This window comes from Cherax quadricarinatus, chromosome 11, assembly GCF_038502225.1.
Source record: "Cherax quadricarinatus isolate ZL_2023a chromosome 11, ASM3850222v1, whole genome shotgun sequence".
In the NCBI taxonomy this organism is placed as follows: Eukaryota; Metazoa; Arthropoda; class Malacostraca; order Decapoda; family Parastacidae; genus Cherax; species Cherax quadricarinatus.
The window spans coordinates 54,265,458-54,283,614 of NC_091302.1; the positions used below are offsets into that span (position 1 = coordinate 54,265,458).

The 18,157-nt window shown below is 37.8% G+C and overlaps 1 protein-coding gene across 12 annotated transcripts in view; it reads left to right on the forward strand.

Annotated features, from left to right (window-relative positions):
• EndoA (SH3 domain containing GRB2 like, endophilin-A) overlaps window positions 1-18,157 on the forward strand; it is a 388,245-nt gene that overhangs the window by 270,678 nt on the left and 99,410 nt on the right. For 10 of the 12 annotated variants that reach the window (XM_070084141.1, XM_070084140.1, XM_070084150.1 and 7 more), the window contains 3 exons: window positions 6,989-7,122; window positions 14,715-14,781; window positions 16,553-16,603. In XM_070084141.1, the coding sequence (XP_069940242.1) occupies window positions 6,989-7,122; window positions 14,715-14,781; window positions 16,553-16,603 (252 nt within the window). The remainder of the gene's footprint in view (window positions 1-6,988; window positions 7,123-14,714; window positions 14,782-16,552; window positions 16,604-18,157) is intronic. The other 2 variants (XM_070084147.1, XM_070084152.1) reach the window with 1 other exon arrangement.

Sequence of the window (18,157 nt, forward strand, 5' to 3'; positions counted from 1 at the left end):
TCATACGCCTTTTCCAAATCCATAAATGCCACAAAGACCTCTTTAGCCTTATCTAAATACTGTTCACTTATATGTTTCACTGTAAACACCTGGTCCACACACCCCCTACCTTTCCTAAAGCCTCCTTGTTCATCTGCTATCCTATTCTCCGTCTTACTCTTAATTCTTTCAATAATAACTCTACCATACACTTTACCAGGTATACTCAACAGACTTATCCCCCTATAATTTTTGCACTCATTGAAAAAAAAAAATTTTCTAAAATTTTCTCTTCTTCATTTGAAGATATATTTTTTCATTTATGTAATATAAAAATTAATAATTTTATACCAAAAGAACCTTATTATAACAAGTGCAATTTAATTTAACCTAATCCAACTAAATATATTTTAGATAAGTTTACAGTAATTTAATAATAAAGAAACACAATGAAATATATTTTTTCGTTAGGTTCAGAATGATTTTTGGGAAACTATTGCACACTTAAATTTTTGCTTGCCTTATTCGGCAAGAAGAGCGCTGCTATTTAAGCCAAAATCACAAGTTTTACTTATTCGGCATGACATATAGTATAATGGTAGTGTGTACTAGTCTATGGGTGTTAGTAGCCATGTTTAACTTGCTACCTGGTACAGGGGTTACTCAAGGAAAGCTTCGTTGAACTTGTGCTGCAAGTAACACTTCGCTTTCCAAGCTGATGGAGATGTAGGTCATTATTGTAATATTTGCTTTGCAAAAATAAAAATAGTTCATCTTTTTATTAGTTTGTTTATGTTAGTGTTTGAGGTGATGTACACAACCAGCAGGAAGAGCTAATAATGTTGATTATTGTGGTGAATTATGTAGATCATTATACTTTATGTGAAGCTTTAACACTATAATAAAATTTTCTGCTACATATATCGGTCTAATTGCAATATTTATTATACAGTCTTAGTTAATGATATCCTTCAAAATATTTGTATATATAGACTACCTATCAGAATCCTTCATATGACCTGTCTTTGTAATACTCACTTGTGCTTTATAGTAATCTGTTTACATTAATGTTTTATCACTGACTTCATCATTGCTTAATTAATCTTAAGTTAATTTTAAGCCAGCCCGTAATGCTATGCATAGTATAAGTGGCTTTGGCATACTGCTCTTATCTGTATTTTTTGTACCTCTGTATGTGTGCACAAATTTATAATAAATAAATAAATAAATAAATAAATAAATAAATGTGTAAGGTTGTTATAGTGTTATGCCTCGCCACCTTTATTATTTGCCCAACAGTTTTCTTCCTGTGTTTCAGATTTAATTTTTCGTGTGTTATTAGGTAGAGTTGTCTCTGTAATGGTCACTGTCCCGCTCAACAAGACCGTTATGCTGTCAAACATTACTTGCACTCAGCACCCACATATTCTTCCACTTAAGTTGTGATCATTAATTTCCTGGCATTTTCTCTCTCTCTCTCTCTCTTTTTCTCTGTCTCTCTCTCTTTCTCTCTGTCTGTCTGTCTGTCTCTCTCTCTGTCTCTCTCTCTGTCTCTCTCTCTGTCTCTCTCTCTCTCTCTCTCTCTCTCTCTCTTTTTACACAGGGTTTGACAAGTTTAAGGATCCCTAGCTTTATTGACAAGCTATTTACAGGTGAAGGATTCCTAACTTTATTGGCAAGCTAAGAGCTGTTACCTACATCAGCTCATTTGAAAGCATTTTTATTGTTATAAGACATACAAGTAGGAAACAGGGTGAAGTTGGAGCCATCTCTCTCTCTCTCTCTCTGTCTTTCTCTCTCTGTCTCTCTGTCTTGCCTCTGTCTGTCTCTTGTCTACACAGGGTTTGACAAGGTTAAGGATCCCTAGCTTTATTGACAAGCTATTTACAGGTTAAGGATTCCTAACTTTATTGGCAAGCTAAGAGCTGTTACCTACATCAGCTCATTTGAAAGCATTTTTATTGTTATGAGACATACAAGTAGGGAACAGGATGAAGTTTGAGCCATCTGTGGGCCAGCATTTTCATTTGATCAACTGACTTTATCTCGTTGACATCATTATGCTGTACGAATGTGTTCCATACTCGAGTCATCCTGGGTGTGATGGAGTGATGTTCTGGAGAAGGGCACAGCCAGAGTGAAGTTGCTGCTTTCTACCTGTCTTGTGGCATAAAAGCTTGTTTCATGCTGTCCTCGAAGTGGATCCAAGTGTGGTATTTTGACAATATTGGCCTTGTACATAACAGTAAGGCCACCCACATCCCTCCTATGTTGAAGGCTCTGCTGAAATGACAGATCTATCCAAGATGGGTCCAGGCGAGAGATGAGACGTCTTGCTCTGTTCTCTACTCTGTCAAGCAGTCGCAGATGAGAGGGGGGCAGGCAAACCAAGAAAGTGGAGCATACTCAAGGTGTGAGCGTACTTGTGCCTCATACAGGATCTTGCAACCCCTACTGTCAAGCAGATGTGAGATACGGCGAAGTGCTGTAAGCTTCCTGGCTGCCTTGTTTGCAAGATTTACAACATGGTTCTTCATGGTTAGTTTGGAGTCAAATTTCACCCCAAGGATATCAACTTCTTCTCCAGGTGCCAACACCCTCTGTGTCTCTGTCTCTGTCTCTGTCTCTCTCTCTCTCTCTCTCTCTCTCTCTCTCTCTCTCTCTCTCTCTCTCTCTCTCTCTCTCTCTCTCTCTCTCTGTCTCTCTCTCTCTCTCTCTCTCTCTCTCTCTCTCTCTCTCTCTCTCTCTCTCTCTCTCTCTCCATCTCTCTCTCTCTCTCTCTCTCTCTCTCTCTCTCTCTCTCTCTCTCTCTCTCTCTCTCTCTCTCTCTCTCTCTCTCTCTCTCTCTCTCTCTTTTTCTCTCTCTCTCTCTCTCTCTCTCTCTCTCTCTCTCTCTCTCTCTCTCTCTCTCTCTCTCTCTCCATCTCTTTCTGTCTCTCTCAAATGTTTGTTTACCAGTGAATGCTGGTTTCTTGTGATATCTGTATGTTCTCCTTGGCTAATTATTAAGTTTGGTGGAGGTCAGGCATAGCCTCTCTGGATCGCCTCTGAAGGAGGATAGCATCAGGCCTTGAGTTTGTTGACACAGTAGTCTACGGTAACTGTTGTTAACACAGTAGCCTACAGTGACTGTTGTAGATACAGTAACCTGCAGTGACTTGTTGACATAACCTATAGTGACTTGACACAGTCTAAAATGACTGTTGACACGGTAGCCTACAGTGACTGTTGATGAAGTAGCCTACAGTGATTGTTGACACAGTAGCCTACAGTGTCTGTTGTTAACAAAGTAGCCTACAGTAACTTGACACAATCTACAGTGACTATTGACACAGTAACCTACAGCGACTGTTCTTCTGCAAATGTATGAGAATGACATTCCTGTAGTGTATTTACAGGTTTCTTTTACTAGATTATCTAGACTGTTGCTGTCTGCAAGCCACAGTAACACCTGCCATTGTGTGCACCATGACCGACTCAAGTAATGTGCACCATGACCGAGTCAAGTGCTCTCACACCCACCTTTCCCCTCCCTCCCTCCCTTAAGGTTTCCACTTCATTGTACTTGCTTCCATAGAAGGTAGATGAATCCATATGAGGTATTAAGCATGGTGGGTTAATAATCCAAAACAACCCAAGAAAGCCAGACATCATGGCTTTTTTCACTGGGGACTTCCCAGGTACATGTATTTATTTACTGTTAAGCGAATTGAGACAGTAGGTAAGGGAAGACTTGCCCATATATGTCACCCCCACTCGGGCTACATCCCGGGTCCTTTCAGTTGTTGTGAACTATGAGTGTATTAGGAAACATCTTACTTCACAAAATATGGATTCTTTTAGATATATAAATTTCCCTCTTAACTATCATTGCCTCAGAATGTAGTCTGTTCTAAATATCAACAAGAGTCATTATGACTTGTGGAATGATGTTTGCTATGCGGAGGAGATATGCTGAGCAGGGAAACAGACCTGTGACAGTGTAGATGACAGAAGTTGTGATAGTGTGGGTGTGAATGACAGAGCTGTGATGGTGTGAGTGTGGATGACAGAGCTGTGATGGTGTGGGTGTGGATGACAGAGCTGTGATGGTGGGTGTGAATGACAGAGAAACTGTGATAGTGTGGATGCAGGTAGGAGAGAAATATTATTTTCGTGGGAGAGTGCTAAACCTGTAGGACAGTACTATTTGCATGAACTAAAGAGCCCCACAGCAGCATAAAGGAAACTAGCTCCCTTAAGGAGAGGTGAGCACAGATGTAGCAAAGTTTGTGAGGGTGGGAGAGAGATTAACTGAGAAAACAAGAGGTTGTGGTGGTGGTGGTGTGGGTGAGAGATTTACTGAGAAGACAAGAGATTGTGGTGGTGGGAGTCTTAGCAGGAAGACAAGAGGCTGTGATGGTTGTGTGGGTGGTTGATGAGATAGCAACTTGGTGGGTGGGAGGAGAGGGGGAGTGCTGGGTTAAAGCTGTTTTGTCGTCCCCTCACAGCAGCTATCGTGCCGCCCACAACACTCACTACACAAGAGTATTCAAGCTGAAATGTTGTTAGCTCCATTTAGAGCTCACTAGAAGTTTGACTCTTTGAGTACACGATACATTGTGAATAACAGGCAATCTGTTAACACATATTCACTATAACATGGTTGCAAAATTATGGCATATTTTTGGTGAATGCACCATAAAAAATCAGTTTACATGGTGGAATACATGTAGGGGAAAGTGTGGCACCATGTTCTTTTCCCTCCACCTCAGAGTAAGCCTCAGGCCTCTATTGTTTTGCAAGAGAAACCCATGTAATGTACACAACCTCCCTCTCTATGCTTATTCATATGCGTCCAGTGCCATACTCAGTCTGTATTAGTGAATCAACTTTTGATCTTATTTTCTCATCTCATCTATAGATAGTAACAGTGGCACCCAAAAGGAATGTGAGTGATCCTGGAACTGGAAAGAAGAAGCATAAGTGTGAGAGTCTTGGTGTTTTGAAGAAAAATCTATATATTAGATAAGCTTAAAAGTGACTCATGTGTGATGGAGATAGCACGAGCCTATGGTCTGAATGAGGCATTAATTCACACAGTTAAGAAGATTGAGGCAAAGATATGAGCTTGTGCACTGAGTAACCCAGGTTGTGACCTGAAGAGAATGACAAATAGGTCAGAACAGCTAAATAAGATGGAAAGTTGAGTGTGTGAGTGGATTGAGCCAAAAACCAAGAAGGGTGCACCACTTAATTTTATCTTAATAAGTAAAAAGGTCCTACAGTACTATAAAACTGTGTGACGAGGAAGGTTGGCCTGAACGAGAGTGCTTGTTTAGTACAGGGTGGTTCCATAAGTTCAGATTATGTAGTCGCATAATATTTAATTCAGTGAAAGGGCTTCTACTGGCCACATTGCTGCAGGAAATTTCCCTGCTGAGCTACAGGAAATTATTTCTTAGGGTGGCTACCAGCCACAGTGAGTGTTTAATGTTGATGAGACAAGTCTTTATTGTAAAAAGATGCCAGCAAGAACTTAGATCAGTCAACAAAGAAGAATGCACTGCGATTCAACGTAGCAGAGGATCACTTCAGCTTGCTTCTTTGCAGTAATTCATCAGGTATAAGCCCATGGTTATTTACTGCTCTGATATGGGGTCTAGAGCAGCTGATGATGCCTTATCTGCTGTACAAAGTACTGCAGGGTACCATCTGCTGTATAAAGAACTGCAGAGTACCATCTGCTGTACAAAATACTGTAGGGCACCATCTGTTGTATAAAGTACTGCAAGGTACCATCTGCTGTATAAAGTACTGCGGGGTAAGAGACAAGAGATGCATTTCAAAATTTCTCACTGCTCCAATACAACCATCAACACTATTGCAAGACCTCAACCATCTACCTGAGCTAACAATCCACAGCCTTCCAAATCAGCTAAAGATCCACTGCCTACCACCTCAGCTAAAGATTCCCAACCTCCTAGTAGAGCCACACCATCCCTCTCTACTCCTATCAAAATCAACATCATACACTAGTAACCAGAATTTAAGGTAAGAAGTAAAATGTGTAAATTTTGTAGCTTTAAGTATATTATTAAATATAACACATCACTGCATCCATATACAATTACATTATTCTCATTGTTAATTACAATTTCAAGACCAATAAAAAACTGGTTAGCTTTTATGGGGGTCTTATAAGCATAACCCTATTTTCCCAGTATGTTCTTCATTTCAATTTACAAGCATTTTTAATTGCATGCCGTTTTCAGGAACATAGCTACTGTGTTCTCTGATGATCACTTATTAAACCACATTAATAAATTAAGATGAATTATGAGAGACCGTTGTTTCTGTAGTTCATAACACTGAATTAGTGAAAAGATTGGATGTGCTTCAATACTAAATCATATATTATCTTGATTACTCTATATTGATATTTTGGTAGTTGGTGGTACTGGATGGTGGTGAGCACAGTACCTAGCCAATGGGTTAAGTCACAGTTTTGATTTCTGGAAATTTGGTGGTTCCTGGTCATTGTATCCCTCCTGCCCAGAACATCATACTTCCTGCACTTCTGTCCCTTCTATTCCCTCCTCCTAATCTATACCTTCATTCTCTTTCCTTTCTTCCACTCACTCTTTCCCTTTGTCTATCCCCTCCCACTTCCCAAGCAAGAAGGAAATACTTCAGGCAGACTGTGGAGCACCTCTGCAGCACGATCACTGCTGCTGTTGCAAGGGTTCTTCAACTATGATACTGGGCCCAAATTATTTTCCTATTGTAGTGTTTTTGATAATGTTAGTTTTAGACTAATTGGGTCCATCTGTATAAGATATTGCTAACTGTATTTTTTATGCCAGCTTTCTTTACAGTGAGTTGTTGAATGACTTTGTAACTTGTAGCAAAAAAAAAAAAGAATACTTTATGACACTTCACGTTGTTAATGCATGGCATTTCCAGATGTGCCTGACACTAATAGAAGTATTAGCCATCAATGCTCTAGTTGTACTTTTATTATTGACAGCGGCGGCCTTGGTTGAAATGGGGGAGAGTATGAAACAGATCGCTGATATCAAATACAACCTTGATGACAACATGAAAATGAATGTATTGGAACCTCTGCATCAGTTGGCAACTAAAGATATTAAGGAGGTTCAGGTAAGTTTGTATTGCTCCACCTAATGAATAATCCTTTTAATTGACAATATAAATTTATACCTTTTTTTTTTTAATTTCATTTGGAGGAGTAAATGACACTAAGATGTAGTGGATACTTATATTAGTGACAACATTTCTTCCATTGACTAGATTTCTTCATTATTGACAGTGTCTCTCCCACTCAGTAGAGACCTTTTAACAATATTTCTCCCACGCATTGCATTTCCTTATTAACAACGTTTCTCCCACACAGTGGATACCTTCATTAAGTCAATGGGAATATCTTGTGGCTAGAAAATGCTACAGGATTTACACTGGATAATTATGTTGGCTCCTAGACCCTGGGATAACTTGGAAGTATGGTGTTGCCTGAAAATTTAACTACCATGAAGCTATGCAGGTTCTGCATATTAGTGTTAGAAGTGCTGATAAGGGCATTCTAAACATCTTCCATCTTTGTCTTGTTGTTTGATAATTAGTTTAGCATCTGTCTATTTCATTAGGTGATTATCAATGTCCTGATGTATAACATGTTAATTGTTTGTATTGTGTTCTACTTACATACTGGTGTGTTTTGACCAGTGTTACAGTATCCTGGAAATTGTCTTGTGTGTTACATCCATTGCAAGTAAAGATGTACACTCCTGCATTTTGTGCTTCATGGTGGCTATGTTTGGCTCTGGTAATTGGTAGTGTAAGTTATGTTCTTGCTTCTGGACACTTCATGTTGATGAGGTTGATGAAAAATCTACAAGTAGGAATAAAAGTACTTTTTTTTTTTTAACAAGTCGGCCGTCTCCCACCGAGGCAGGGTGACCCAAAAAGAAAGAAAATCCCCTAAAAGAAAATACTTTCATCATCATTCAACACTTTCACCTCACTCACACATAATCACTGTTTTTGCAGAGGTACTCAGAATACAACAGTTTAGAAGTATATATGTATAAAGATATACAACATATCCCTCCAAACTGCCAATATCAGTTTTTTAATGTACAGTGTATTTACAGTTTTAAATGCTCTTTTCCTGAAATACCTGTATGTATGTATGGGAAGTGGAGCTTGGAAAAAATGTTCTGAAAGTCAGATACATAGTTGCAGTTCAAGGCATATACTAAATGGCTATAACTGTGACCATAGTTTTTAAAGGGGTGGACTGGTAAGCCAGCAGGAGGCCTCAATCAGATGACCAAAAGTTCCAACGGTGGGTTATCATCTGACTAAGACCCACGTCAGGTAACACTTGTCCTGTTTCCTGGTGAACCTTACCTAACCTAACCCAAGGTTTATGAGATGCCTACTAATCAACTCTGGGCTACATACTACGTATGATCTGAGAAAGAAGCCTGTCAATACCCTCTTCTGGTTCTAGCATCATGGTGTGACATGTTACACCATGATGCTACAATTAAAGTTCTGATGGGGTTCTTCCTCAGAGTATGCAGCTCCAAGCTCCACTTCCTGTCCTACTTCATACATGACAGCAAGAAAAGAGCACTTAAAATTGTGACCACACTCAAAACAGAGAAGCAAATTGACAGGTATATCACTTTTAGAACATGTAGTGTTTCTGCCAACCTCATGAACACACTGTCCAGAAGATTCAGTAATATTGCCATCATCACTTATACTACCAATCTAGTACCTTACTAAAGTCGAGCATAGCCACTGTGATGCAGAGAAAGTGTCAGTCTACAACATTCTTTTCAATGGATGTGGCAGTTGTTACATAGGAAAAGAATCACTGAACTTTTGTCACAAAGGTTAAATAATACCAGTATGCATGCAGAACACATAATACAAACTATTCATATGTTATCAAGACACTGGCAATCATCTTATGAAATGGACAAATGTTAACCTAGTCATCAAAGAATGAGATAAAGATAGCAGATGTTTAGAATCTACCTTTACTAACACTTCTGACAGCACTATACAGAACAAGGTTAGCTTTATGTTAGCTAAACCTTTAGCTTCAATTAAATTTCTAAGTTAACCAGGCATCCAGGAACTGGTATAATAGTAGTGCTCTCTCATCTTGAGATACTCCCACACATCTCACCTTCCTTTGTTTGTACTTGTATACTCTGCAGTGAATTCTTACAAAAATACGCCAGATCATTTTTTTAAGTGCTTATCTTGTCAAAAATAATAAAATTTTGATGCCTTGTATTGTAGAGGTCATTGCTTGTTGATCTTGAAGGATGTGGAAAGGGGTGATGATGTTGCCCTGCTAGACCCCCACCTATTACTACCTAATACTATTACCTATAATTTCTAACGCCTTGGGGAAGCTTGTTGTTGACACCATGGCGCCACTGTGGTGGTCCTCAAACTCCCCAACCACAAGATGAACCTCACTCAAGACCACTATCGCCTGTACAATACCTGTACATACATCACCGACCATTACCAGCCCTCGACATTGGTAAAAGTAAGCCACTTTGGAGTTTATATGGCCCTGTCCAATACCTGTGCAATCACCTCTATACCACTACTGGCATGGGGGGAGCCAGTCACTAACTCAGTGTGTATACTGTCCATAGAAACTGGGACACACACAAAGAGAAAACTTTAGAACTTAAGAATGAAAGAATACTGCAGTAGGCCTACTGTCCCATACTGGTAGGTCCTTCTCAGATCCAACTCCTTACTGCTCAAAAATTTGTTTGCCCTTTTTTTTTTTAGCTAAGTTTTCAGTTTCAATAACCCTATTAACCCATACTCTGCAAGTCCCATTCAAATCCAACTCTTCTCACTCGTATATTTGTCTAGCTTATATTTAATGCTACCTAATTATTTAACTTCAGTAACTGTACCTGACAGTTTGTTTCACTCACCAGTACTTTCCTACATCCTTTCTAAATCTAAACTTATCCAATTTCAGTCCATTACTTAAGTCTTTCTTGGTTAGATATTCTTAGTACTCTATTTATATCTCCTTTATTTATGCATGTCTTCCACTTATATAATTTGATCATGTCTCCCCTCATTCTACATCTTTGAAGAGAGTGAAGGTTTAGGACCCTTAATCTACCTCAGTGTGAAACACTCTGTATATCGGATTAATTTTGTCATTCTACTCTGTATATTTTCCAATGCATTTATATCCATTCAACAGTAGGGAGACAAGAGCTGAGCAGCATAATCCAAGTGAAGCCTTACCAGTACTGCATTATGACCTCTGGACCTTTTGTTGCTTACACTTTTTTATATAAATCCAAGTAATCTGCTATGCATATTAAGCACTGCTGTCTTGGCTTAAAATTTCTGCTACCTTGACTCTTGAGTCTTTTTCACATTTCTGTGTGATCAATTTCTTTACCATTTAGATTATAAGTGTTAGGGCTATTTACACTCCCAAGGATTAAGATTTTTCATTAATCTACATTTAACTGCGTCTGCCACTATTTAGACCATGACATGAATGTCTCAGTCTTTCTGAAGTTCAGTGGTATCTTCCTCTGAATCAATTATTTTGGCTTATTTTTAATTTGCCATGTCAGTACTTATCCTCTTGTCAAAGGCATTTATGTAAATTATGAATACAGCTTCTCCTCACTTAACGATGGAGTTCCGTTCCTAAGACCACGCCATTAAACGAATTCGTTGCTAAGTGAGGAGCATACTGTAATGGTAGTGAGTTTGTGTCAGCCATTATTAATAATGTTTTAATGTCACCTTTGCACCATTTATAACATTTCTGGTATATTTTTAAATGTTTATACAGTAGTGTACTGTATATTGAAATAAACAGAATAGAGAAAATCAGTATGAATACTGGTCAGAGAGCCCGTCATAAGTCCGAGGCATCGGTAAACGAGTACGTTGCTAAGTGAGGAGAGGCTGTAATAAGGGGCCTAAAACTGGTCCTTATGGAGTGCTACTTCTGACTGGTCCTCATTCTCATTTTATCCCATCCCCATCAGTATAAACTGTGTTGTCTATTTGTCAGTCATGGGCAGCCATGCCTCTGTTCATGAGAGAACATTTTTCCCTATGTCATGTCTACCTGTGCTTCCACTATTTTTAACATTTTTTTGTGGTACTCTATCAAAAGTTTTACTGAAATCTAAGTAAACAACAATATATTATCTACCATGAGCCACTGCCTCAAATGCTTTACCGAATGTCAATAAATTCGTCAGGCATGAACAACCCCTTGTGAATCCATGTTGAGACTCTAATCAAATTTCTGATCAGTTAAGATTGTTATTACATCAGCTAAGATTGACTAATAACTTGTCTACTGTGATAAGTGGTTTAAAACCGACAAGTTGAACATTGAGACATTTATGCAACATATGGGAATCTTTATTGAAGAAATGTTTCACCACACAGTGACTTCATCAGTCCAATACAATGCAGAAAGGTGTAAGGAGAGGAGGAGGAGTTTGAGGTAATCAGTCCCTCAGCCTGGAGTCGATGTGTTCAGTCAGTCAATCTTGTAAAAAGTACATTCTACAAGATAGTATTGGACTGATGAAGCCACTGTGTGGCAAAACATTTCTTCAATAAAGATTCCCATATGTTGCATAAGTGTCTCAATCTTCAACTTGTCTACTGTTGAAGTTATGCTTATTGAGTGGTTAAGCGATGTTAATGACTTATTCCTTACTTTAAAGATAGGAATTACATTAGCCATAAATAACTATATTAAAAAATAGTGGTTCACCAAGTTTCATCTTTGTAGATGAATGGTTCAGAGAACCGACATGTTGATAAATTAGACACATGTGCAACTCTTGGGTATCTTTATTGAGGAAACGTTTCGCCACACAGTGGCTTCATCAGTCCATACATAGGAGAAACTTGAAGAACAGGAGGAGAATGAGGTAATCAGTCTCTCAACCTTGAGTCGATGTGTTCAGTCCATCAATCTTGAATAGAATACGGCATATCACCGGAGAAGCAGCTTATAAACCGTATGGCAGGAGAGGTGCAGCAGTCACAGGTCGTGTCACATTTGTTCAATGTGGAAGTAGGTTGTGCCCAAGAATTAGGCAAGTGAAGAATTCCTAAGTAATTTATCAACATGTCGGTTCTCTGAACCATTCATCTACAAACCTGTCAGACACTGCAACTTCTTGGGATCTTAATACTTAGGAATTCTTCGCTTGCCTAATTCTTGGGCACAACCTACTTCCACATTGAACAAATGTGACACCACCTATGACTGCTGCACCTCTCCTGCCATACGGTTTATAAGCTGCTTCTCCGCTCATCTGCCGTATTCTACTCAAGATTGCTGGACTGAACACATCGACTCAAGGTTGAGGGACTGATTACCTCAATCTCCTCCTGTTCTTCAAGTTCCTCCTATGTATGGACTGATGAAGCCACTGTGTGGCGAAACGTTTCCTCAATAAAGATACCCAAGAGTTGCACGTGTGTCTAATTTATCAAGTTTCGTCTTACAAACTTTAAGAACCCTTGAAGAAAGTTTATTGGGGCCCAGGGATTTATTTTGCTTTAAGCAGTCAACCTGTTTAATAACCATATCCCTAGTAACTGTAATATTGCATCATTTGTTTTCTTCAGATCCATTATAACAATTAATTACTGGAATATAATTTGTGTCTTCTTGCATGAAGGCTTGAAGGAAATAACTGTTAAAAATTGGTCACATATCTTTCTGATTTTCAGTATATTGTCCAGAGTTTGTTCTATACACTTAGAAGAAAACTTTGGAATTTGTCTGATTCCATTGCAACCTTTATTTCATAATCATGTTTAACTTTTCTTATCCCTTTTTCTAACTCTTTTATGAAGACAGTACCTTAGTTCTCAAGATAACACTGTCCTCTACTGATATGCCTATAGATTCCTTTCTTCTCCTCCCCCCTAAAAAATATCTAAGTTTCCTCTTCATGCATTGCTGATCATTTCTATTCAGTCTTATTTCCCTATAAAGAATATATGTTCTCTGGGCAGTATATTGATAACTCTTTGTTACCCCATGACAGTTATTCTCTTAGCCTATTGTAATCTGGGACCTTTACTGTATTATCCTTGCTATCATTCTTCCATTCAATGTTAAATGTAACCAGTTTATGAATGCTTGCTCCAGTCTCCTTCTCAATCCCCAGATTATCATCAGAGGCCTCCATGTTTAGTAGAACCTAATCAAGCAGGTTATGTTCCCTTGATGGTTCATTTACAGAATTTTTAAAAATCAATCCTGGATTACCCTTTCATTTGACTCTAGATTCCAAAAGAATTCCAGTCAGTTTGACTAAAATTAAAATCCTCTAGAATTACTGTGGTATTGTGCCTCCCAAATAAGTCTTCCTCGCTCCCTGTCTAAGCTCAGGAGTTCACATATTAATCTGAAAATGAACTTTTCTCATAAGAACATAAGAAAGAAGGAACACTGCAGCAGGCCTACTGGCCCATGCAAGGCAGGTCCAAGTCTCCTACCGGCTTAAGCCAATGCCCCAACCTAGTCAGGGCAGGCCATATTCACTTAAGGAAGGAACATGACAACTGACCTAGTAGCACAAGCTAATCAGGTCCAACTCACACCCACCAACCTTCTACAAATTCGTTCCAGATAGACTTGAGTGTGTTTCTTCAGTCTTTATACTGTATATACAGCAATAAGGAGGAATTAAATTAATTTCTGTGACAATTAAATATATACTTCTGTCAGTGTATGTACGTACCTCTTTTCTGTATAACCTCTCACTTTATTTAACAGTTTTCATTATACAGTATAGTAAAATAAATTCAGAAACTGTGTAAACATTTTCCACAGTTTTGAAAGTTAAATTTCCTGTTGCCTGTGACCAGCTGATACCTGTCATACCTCCCACTACATAATTTTATCCCTTAATCCACATTAATCCTTTTATCCACTGTGACTAAGTGTCATTTACTCCTTGTCATTATTTACATAGCATTCTGGTTCTATAATTGTATTTACTGTTCTTTGAGTGAAAATCATAATGCTTTATAGTCATAAAATTCATATTTAGTGTTGTAGTTGTAAAATTCAGCTGTAATATATATATTTTTGGGAAGTGATGAAAGTGAATAGAAGGCTTCTGTGACCCAGTCCCCTCAAGGAAGGTTCCTTGATGTTGGTGAGGGGCTCTTGATTTAGGGAATTGGATCTGTGCTCCAGTTCCCCGAATTAAGCCTGAATGCCTTCCACATCCCCCCTAGGCGCTGTATAATCCTCCGGGTTTAGCGCTTCCCCCTTGATTATAATAATAATAATAATGTGACCCAGATACTTGTGTAGTGAAATAAGCACATTGTGTAGGGCTAATATTTTTATATGAAAAGTTTATGATAATCTTCCTCTCTTTGTCTACTGAATGCCGTCATGTTTACATTTACCCACAGATGTGAGAGGAAACTAGAGGATAATTTGGTCCATCCTGAGCCATTATAAATTATGATATGATAATAATCCAGGATAAGCCAAAATATCATCAAGTTTCCTCTCCAGCTTGAGGGTTAGTTTTGAAGTGTTCCAGCCATGTAAAGTAACTTTTATTCTGCAGTCAAATTGTTGGCTTTGTTTATCCTGCTGTTGGTATTTTCACTGTTATTACTGTAAAAAAAAATCTCCTTACCATTTGCAGCATCACCGCAAGAAACTTCAGGGAAGGAGGTTAGACTTCGATTGTAAGAAGAGAAAAAAGGATAAGGGTAAGTATCCACCTATATTATTCTAGGTATGATTGGTGTTGTGTAAGCTAATGTTGCTATGGTCCTGTTAATTGTCTCTTACTTGGCACACTTCCATGAAATTTTTATTGTAACTTGTCATTATTTTTCATCAAGAGAACCTGCATTGTTAAATTTTCTACATAGTTCTACTAACTTGAAGGTTACAGTAGTCAGGGCTTTGCCAGTAAGGATTTGGTTAAGCTGTCTGAGAGAGTGTCATGATATTTTTCTAGGAAAATTAAAGTTCTATTATTTATTTGAATAACAAACCAAAATCAAATGCTTACTTAAGCTCAACTTATACAGTAGTAACAGGAATTTTTTGTGAAGGATATATTGGTACCTTTAATTATTGTAAGTAAATTCAATATTAATCCACAACTTAAAGAAACTTGGTCTGTAATGCATCATTATCAAGTCACAACTGCTGATGGTTAGTTTGTCCTTGAATCTGTGGGTTAATAGTGAATTATTCCAGCTAAAGTATTGCAATTTTTATTTTTTATAATGAATTGTTAGAGTAGTGCATAGAGAATGTTTAGTATGGCAGCTAATATGGTAATGAGTTAGCAATCACTTATCAAGGATGTGCAAGGCCATTTAGGGTGCATGGCTATAATAAGGAAGAGTAAAGTTTATTGAAGATGCTTGTTTAATGCCTGTGATAATTACTGTAGGAATGCAATATGTCAGTATTTTATATCCTTCTTACAGTGAGGAAGTGGTTAATAAATTTGTACAGTACTCCTTTTATATGTTGCCCACTCTTTCTTCTGCATGACTTGCACATGTCTAAATTCATTTAAAAAAAAATGGTTGTACTGAGCAACATTTAAATCCAGTCCTGATTTACTTGCTAAGCAGAAGAGTCGCATTGTGTTCGAAGCCAATCATAAAATGTTTGATAGTGTAAAAAGTGTCATTAGAATTTTATGAGATTCTTCCCTCCTCTATGGGTGTAGCTCTCATTTGCACTCTGCTGATCATTGCCATGTTTGACATTCTTGCATTTGTCATGATTGTGTAGTTAACTGGGTACTGGATCAGTGTTTCCATTCCTATCAACAGTACAACCTTCAAAATATATTTGAGCATTTGCTTTGCCACCAACCATAAAATTCAGTTTTCCCATACATTTGTTTTTTACTTATTCCACTTCTCATCTGGTCAGACTTTTCTAATTCAAGGAGCTAAATAGGCTGGTCACTGTTTAGGATATTAGCTAACATGCACCATAATTTAAAGGCTTATCATGGGAACAAATGATACTAGAATGTTTATTAAGACCGCTTACTGATCTGAAGGGTAGTTTGAGTGATGTGTTTGTTGTGCCAACACGACTTGCTGAAAGAGAGAGAGAGAGAGAGAGAGAGAGAGAGATTGGAAAGGTAGTAAATCATGAACCTGGTTCACTCCCTCACATTCTGGGTTGCTGTATCACAGTTCCATTTAGAGTTTTTTTTTTTTTTTTTTTAACACACTGGCCGTCTCCCACCAAGGCTTTTATAACAGCAACAATGAAAGAAAGACTCTCAAACTTATAATTATAAAATCTAGAAATCCATTCCAGATGTTGAAGAAATGAAAATTCAAATAGTTTATGGAGAATTTTAAGTGTATAATGACCATGACAACATGAATATTGTGGCTTGCAAAACCATGTAATTGCAAATATCAAATGTCAGAAAACAAGGTGTAAGAGATTGGTGTTACCCACAGGAGGAAACTAATTGGTTTCTGTTTGTTCTAGCATTTATCGCTACGCCCAGCAGTAGTCCAGCTCGCAGCCCGGGCTGGGGGGGTATGTACATGTAGATGTACACAGTTAACCTGTGTACTGATTTCATCAATGTGGGCCGTATAAGTGCAGAGCATAATTTGCTTTTAAGATATTGTATAAAAGTAGCTATTGCATTTGATGAAATTTTGCTTTTCCTACATAAAGAGTACTGTACTGTATTCAGATCTTTGTATGAGTAAGTGCTGGTATCTGCAACTTTGGTGTAAACAGCAGACTCACCATATGTAGAAAATGTTAATATCCTCCCCCATACAGTGAATTAATGAAAATTTGAAGCATTGATTAGAGCAAGAAAGATATACTTGTAGTGGGAACTGAGATAGATATTTAGTTCTTCATACATTTGATAAATAAGATTTCTCGATAGAAAGCTTATTAGGTTTTTCAGTAAGTGTTTCAAGATTTACTATATTCAGAATTTGATGACATGAGGAAATTGCAAAATTTTTGAAGGTGATACTTACCTGGCGACTGTATGTTTCATTTTAGTTTTATATTACCTAATGTTACAGATGCTTTCAGTACTTAATTTTCTTTATTTTTAGGTGAACAACTCTGCTCATATCAACAGTTTTTTTTTTTTTTAAATATTTGTTTTATATTAAAAAAAAAAAAGATAATTTAAATAAGTAAAAAATTTTTTTCACAAGATAGATAATTTAAATAAGTAAAAAATTCAGTATTTTATTTATTTTTGTTTTTTACCTTGACAGCCTTCCCTCCATGACAGGGTGACTAAAGAAAGAAAACAAATTCACCATCATTCAATTCAGAAGTGTGTTGATATTACAATTAAAATTGTGATGAATGGTTTGAGAAACCGACAAGTTGAAGATTGAGACACTTATGCAACATGTGGGAATCTTTATTCAGGAAACGTTTCGCCATGCAGTGGCTTCATCAGTCCAATACAAAGTAGAAGGGCGTAAGGAGAGGAGGAGTTCGAGGTAATCAGTCCCTCAGCCTGGAGTCGATGTGTTCAGTCCATCAATCTTGTAGAATGTACAGCATAGGGCCGTAGACATGGCTTGAATACTGTAGTGAGGTGAGGCGAAGCAGGAGGGGGCGGGGTCATAGTGGTATCATCCACTAGTCGAAGTAGGTCTTCGTCCAAAGGTTGGACATGTGCTGAAGAATTCTTTGTAACAAGATCCCATGATGCTACAGTGTCTGACAGTTGTGATGAATGGGATCTTGTTACAAAGAATTCTTCAACACTTGTTCAACCTTTGGACGAAGACCTACTTAGACTAGTGGATGATACCACTATGAAAAAAGTAGTTCCAGAGGGATACCAGAAAATTCTTTACAAGCTGTAATAGAGCAATAGAAAGTTACAAAATCAGGTAGAAAGTGCTGTAACCACTAGAAATTAGAAAAAATATAATCAAATCATTAGAGGAAAGACTGTGGAAGGTGATTATTATATATGGAATTAGTGGACCATTGTCAAGTGTATTGATGAGCTTATTTTTTATGCAGGAACCAGATAATATGAGTTATAAGAACATAAGAACATAAGAAAGAAGGAACACTGCAACAGGCCTACTGACC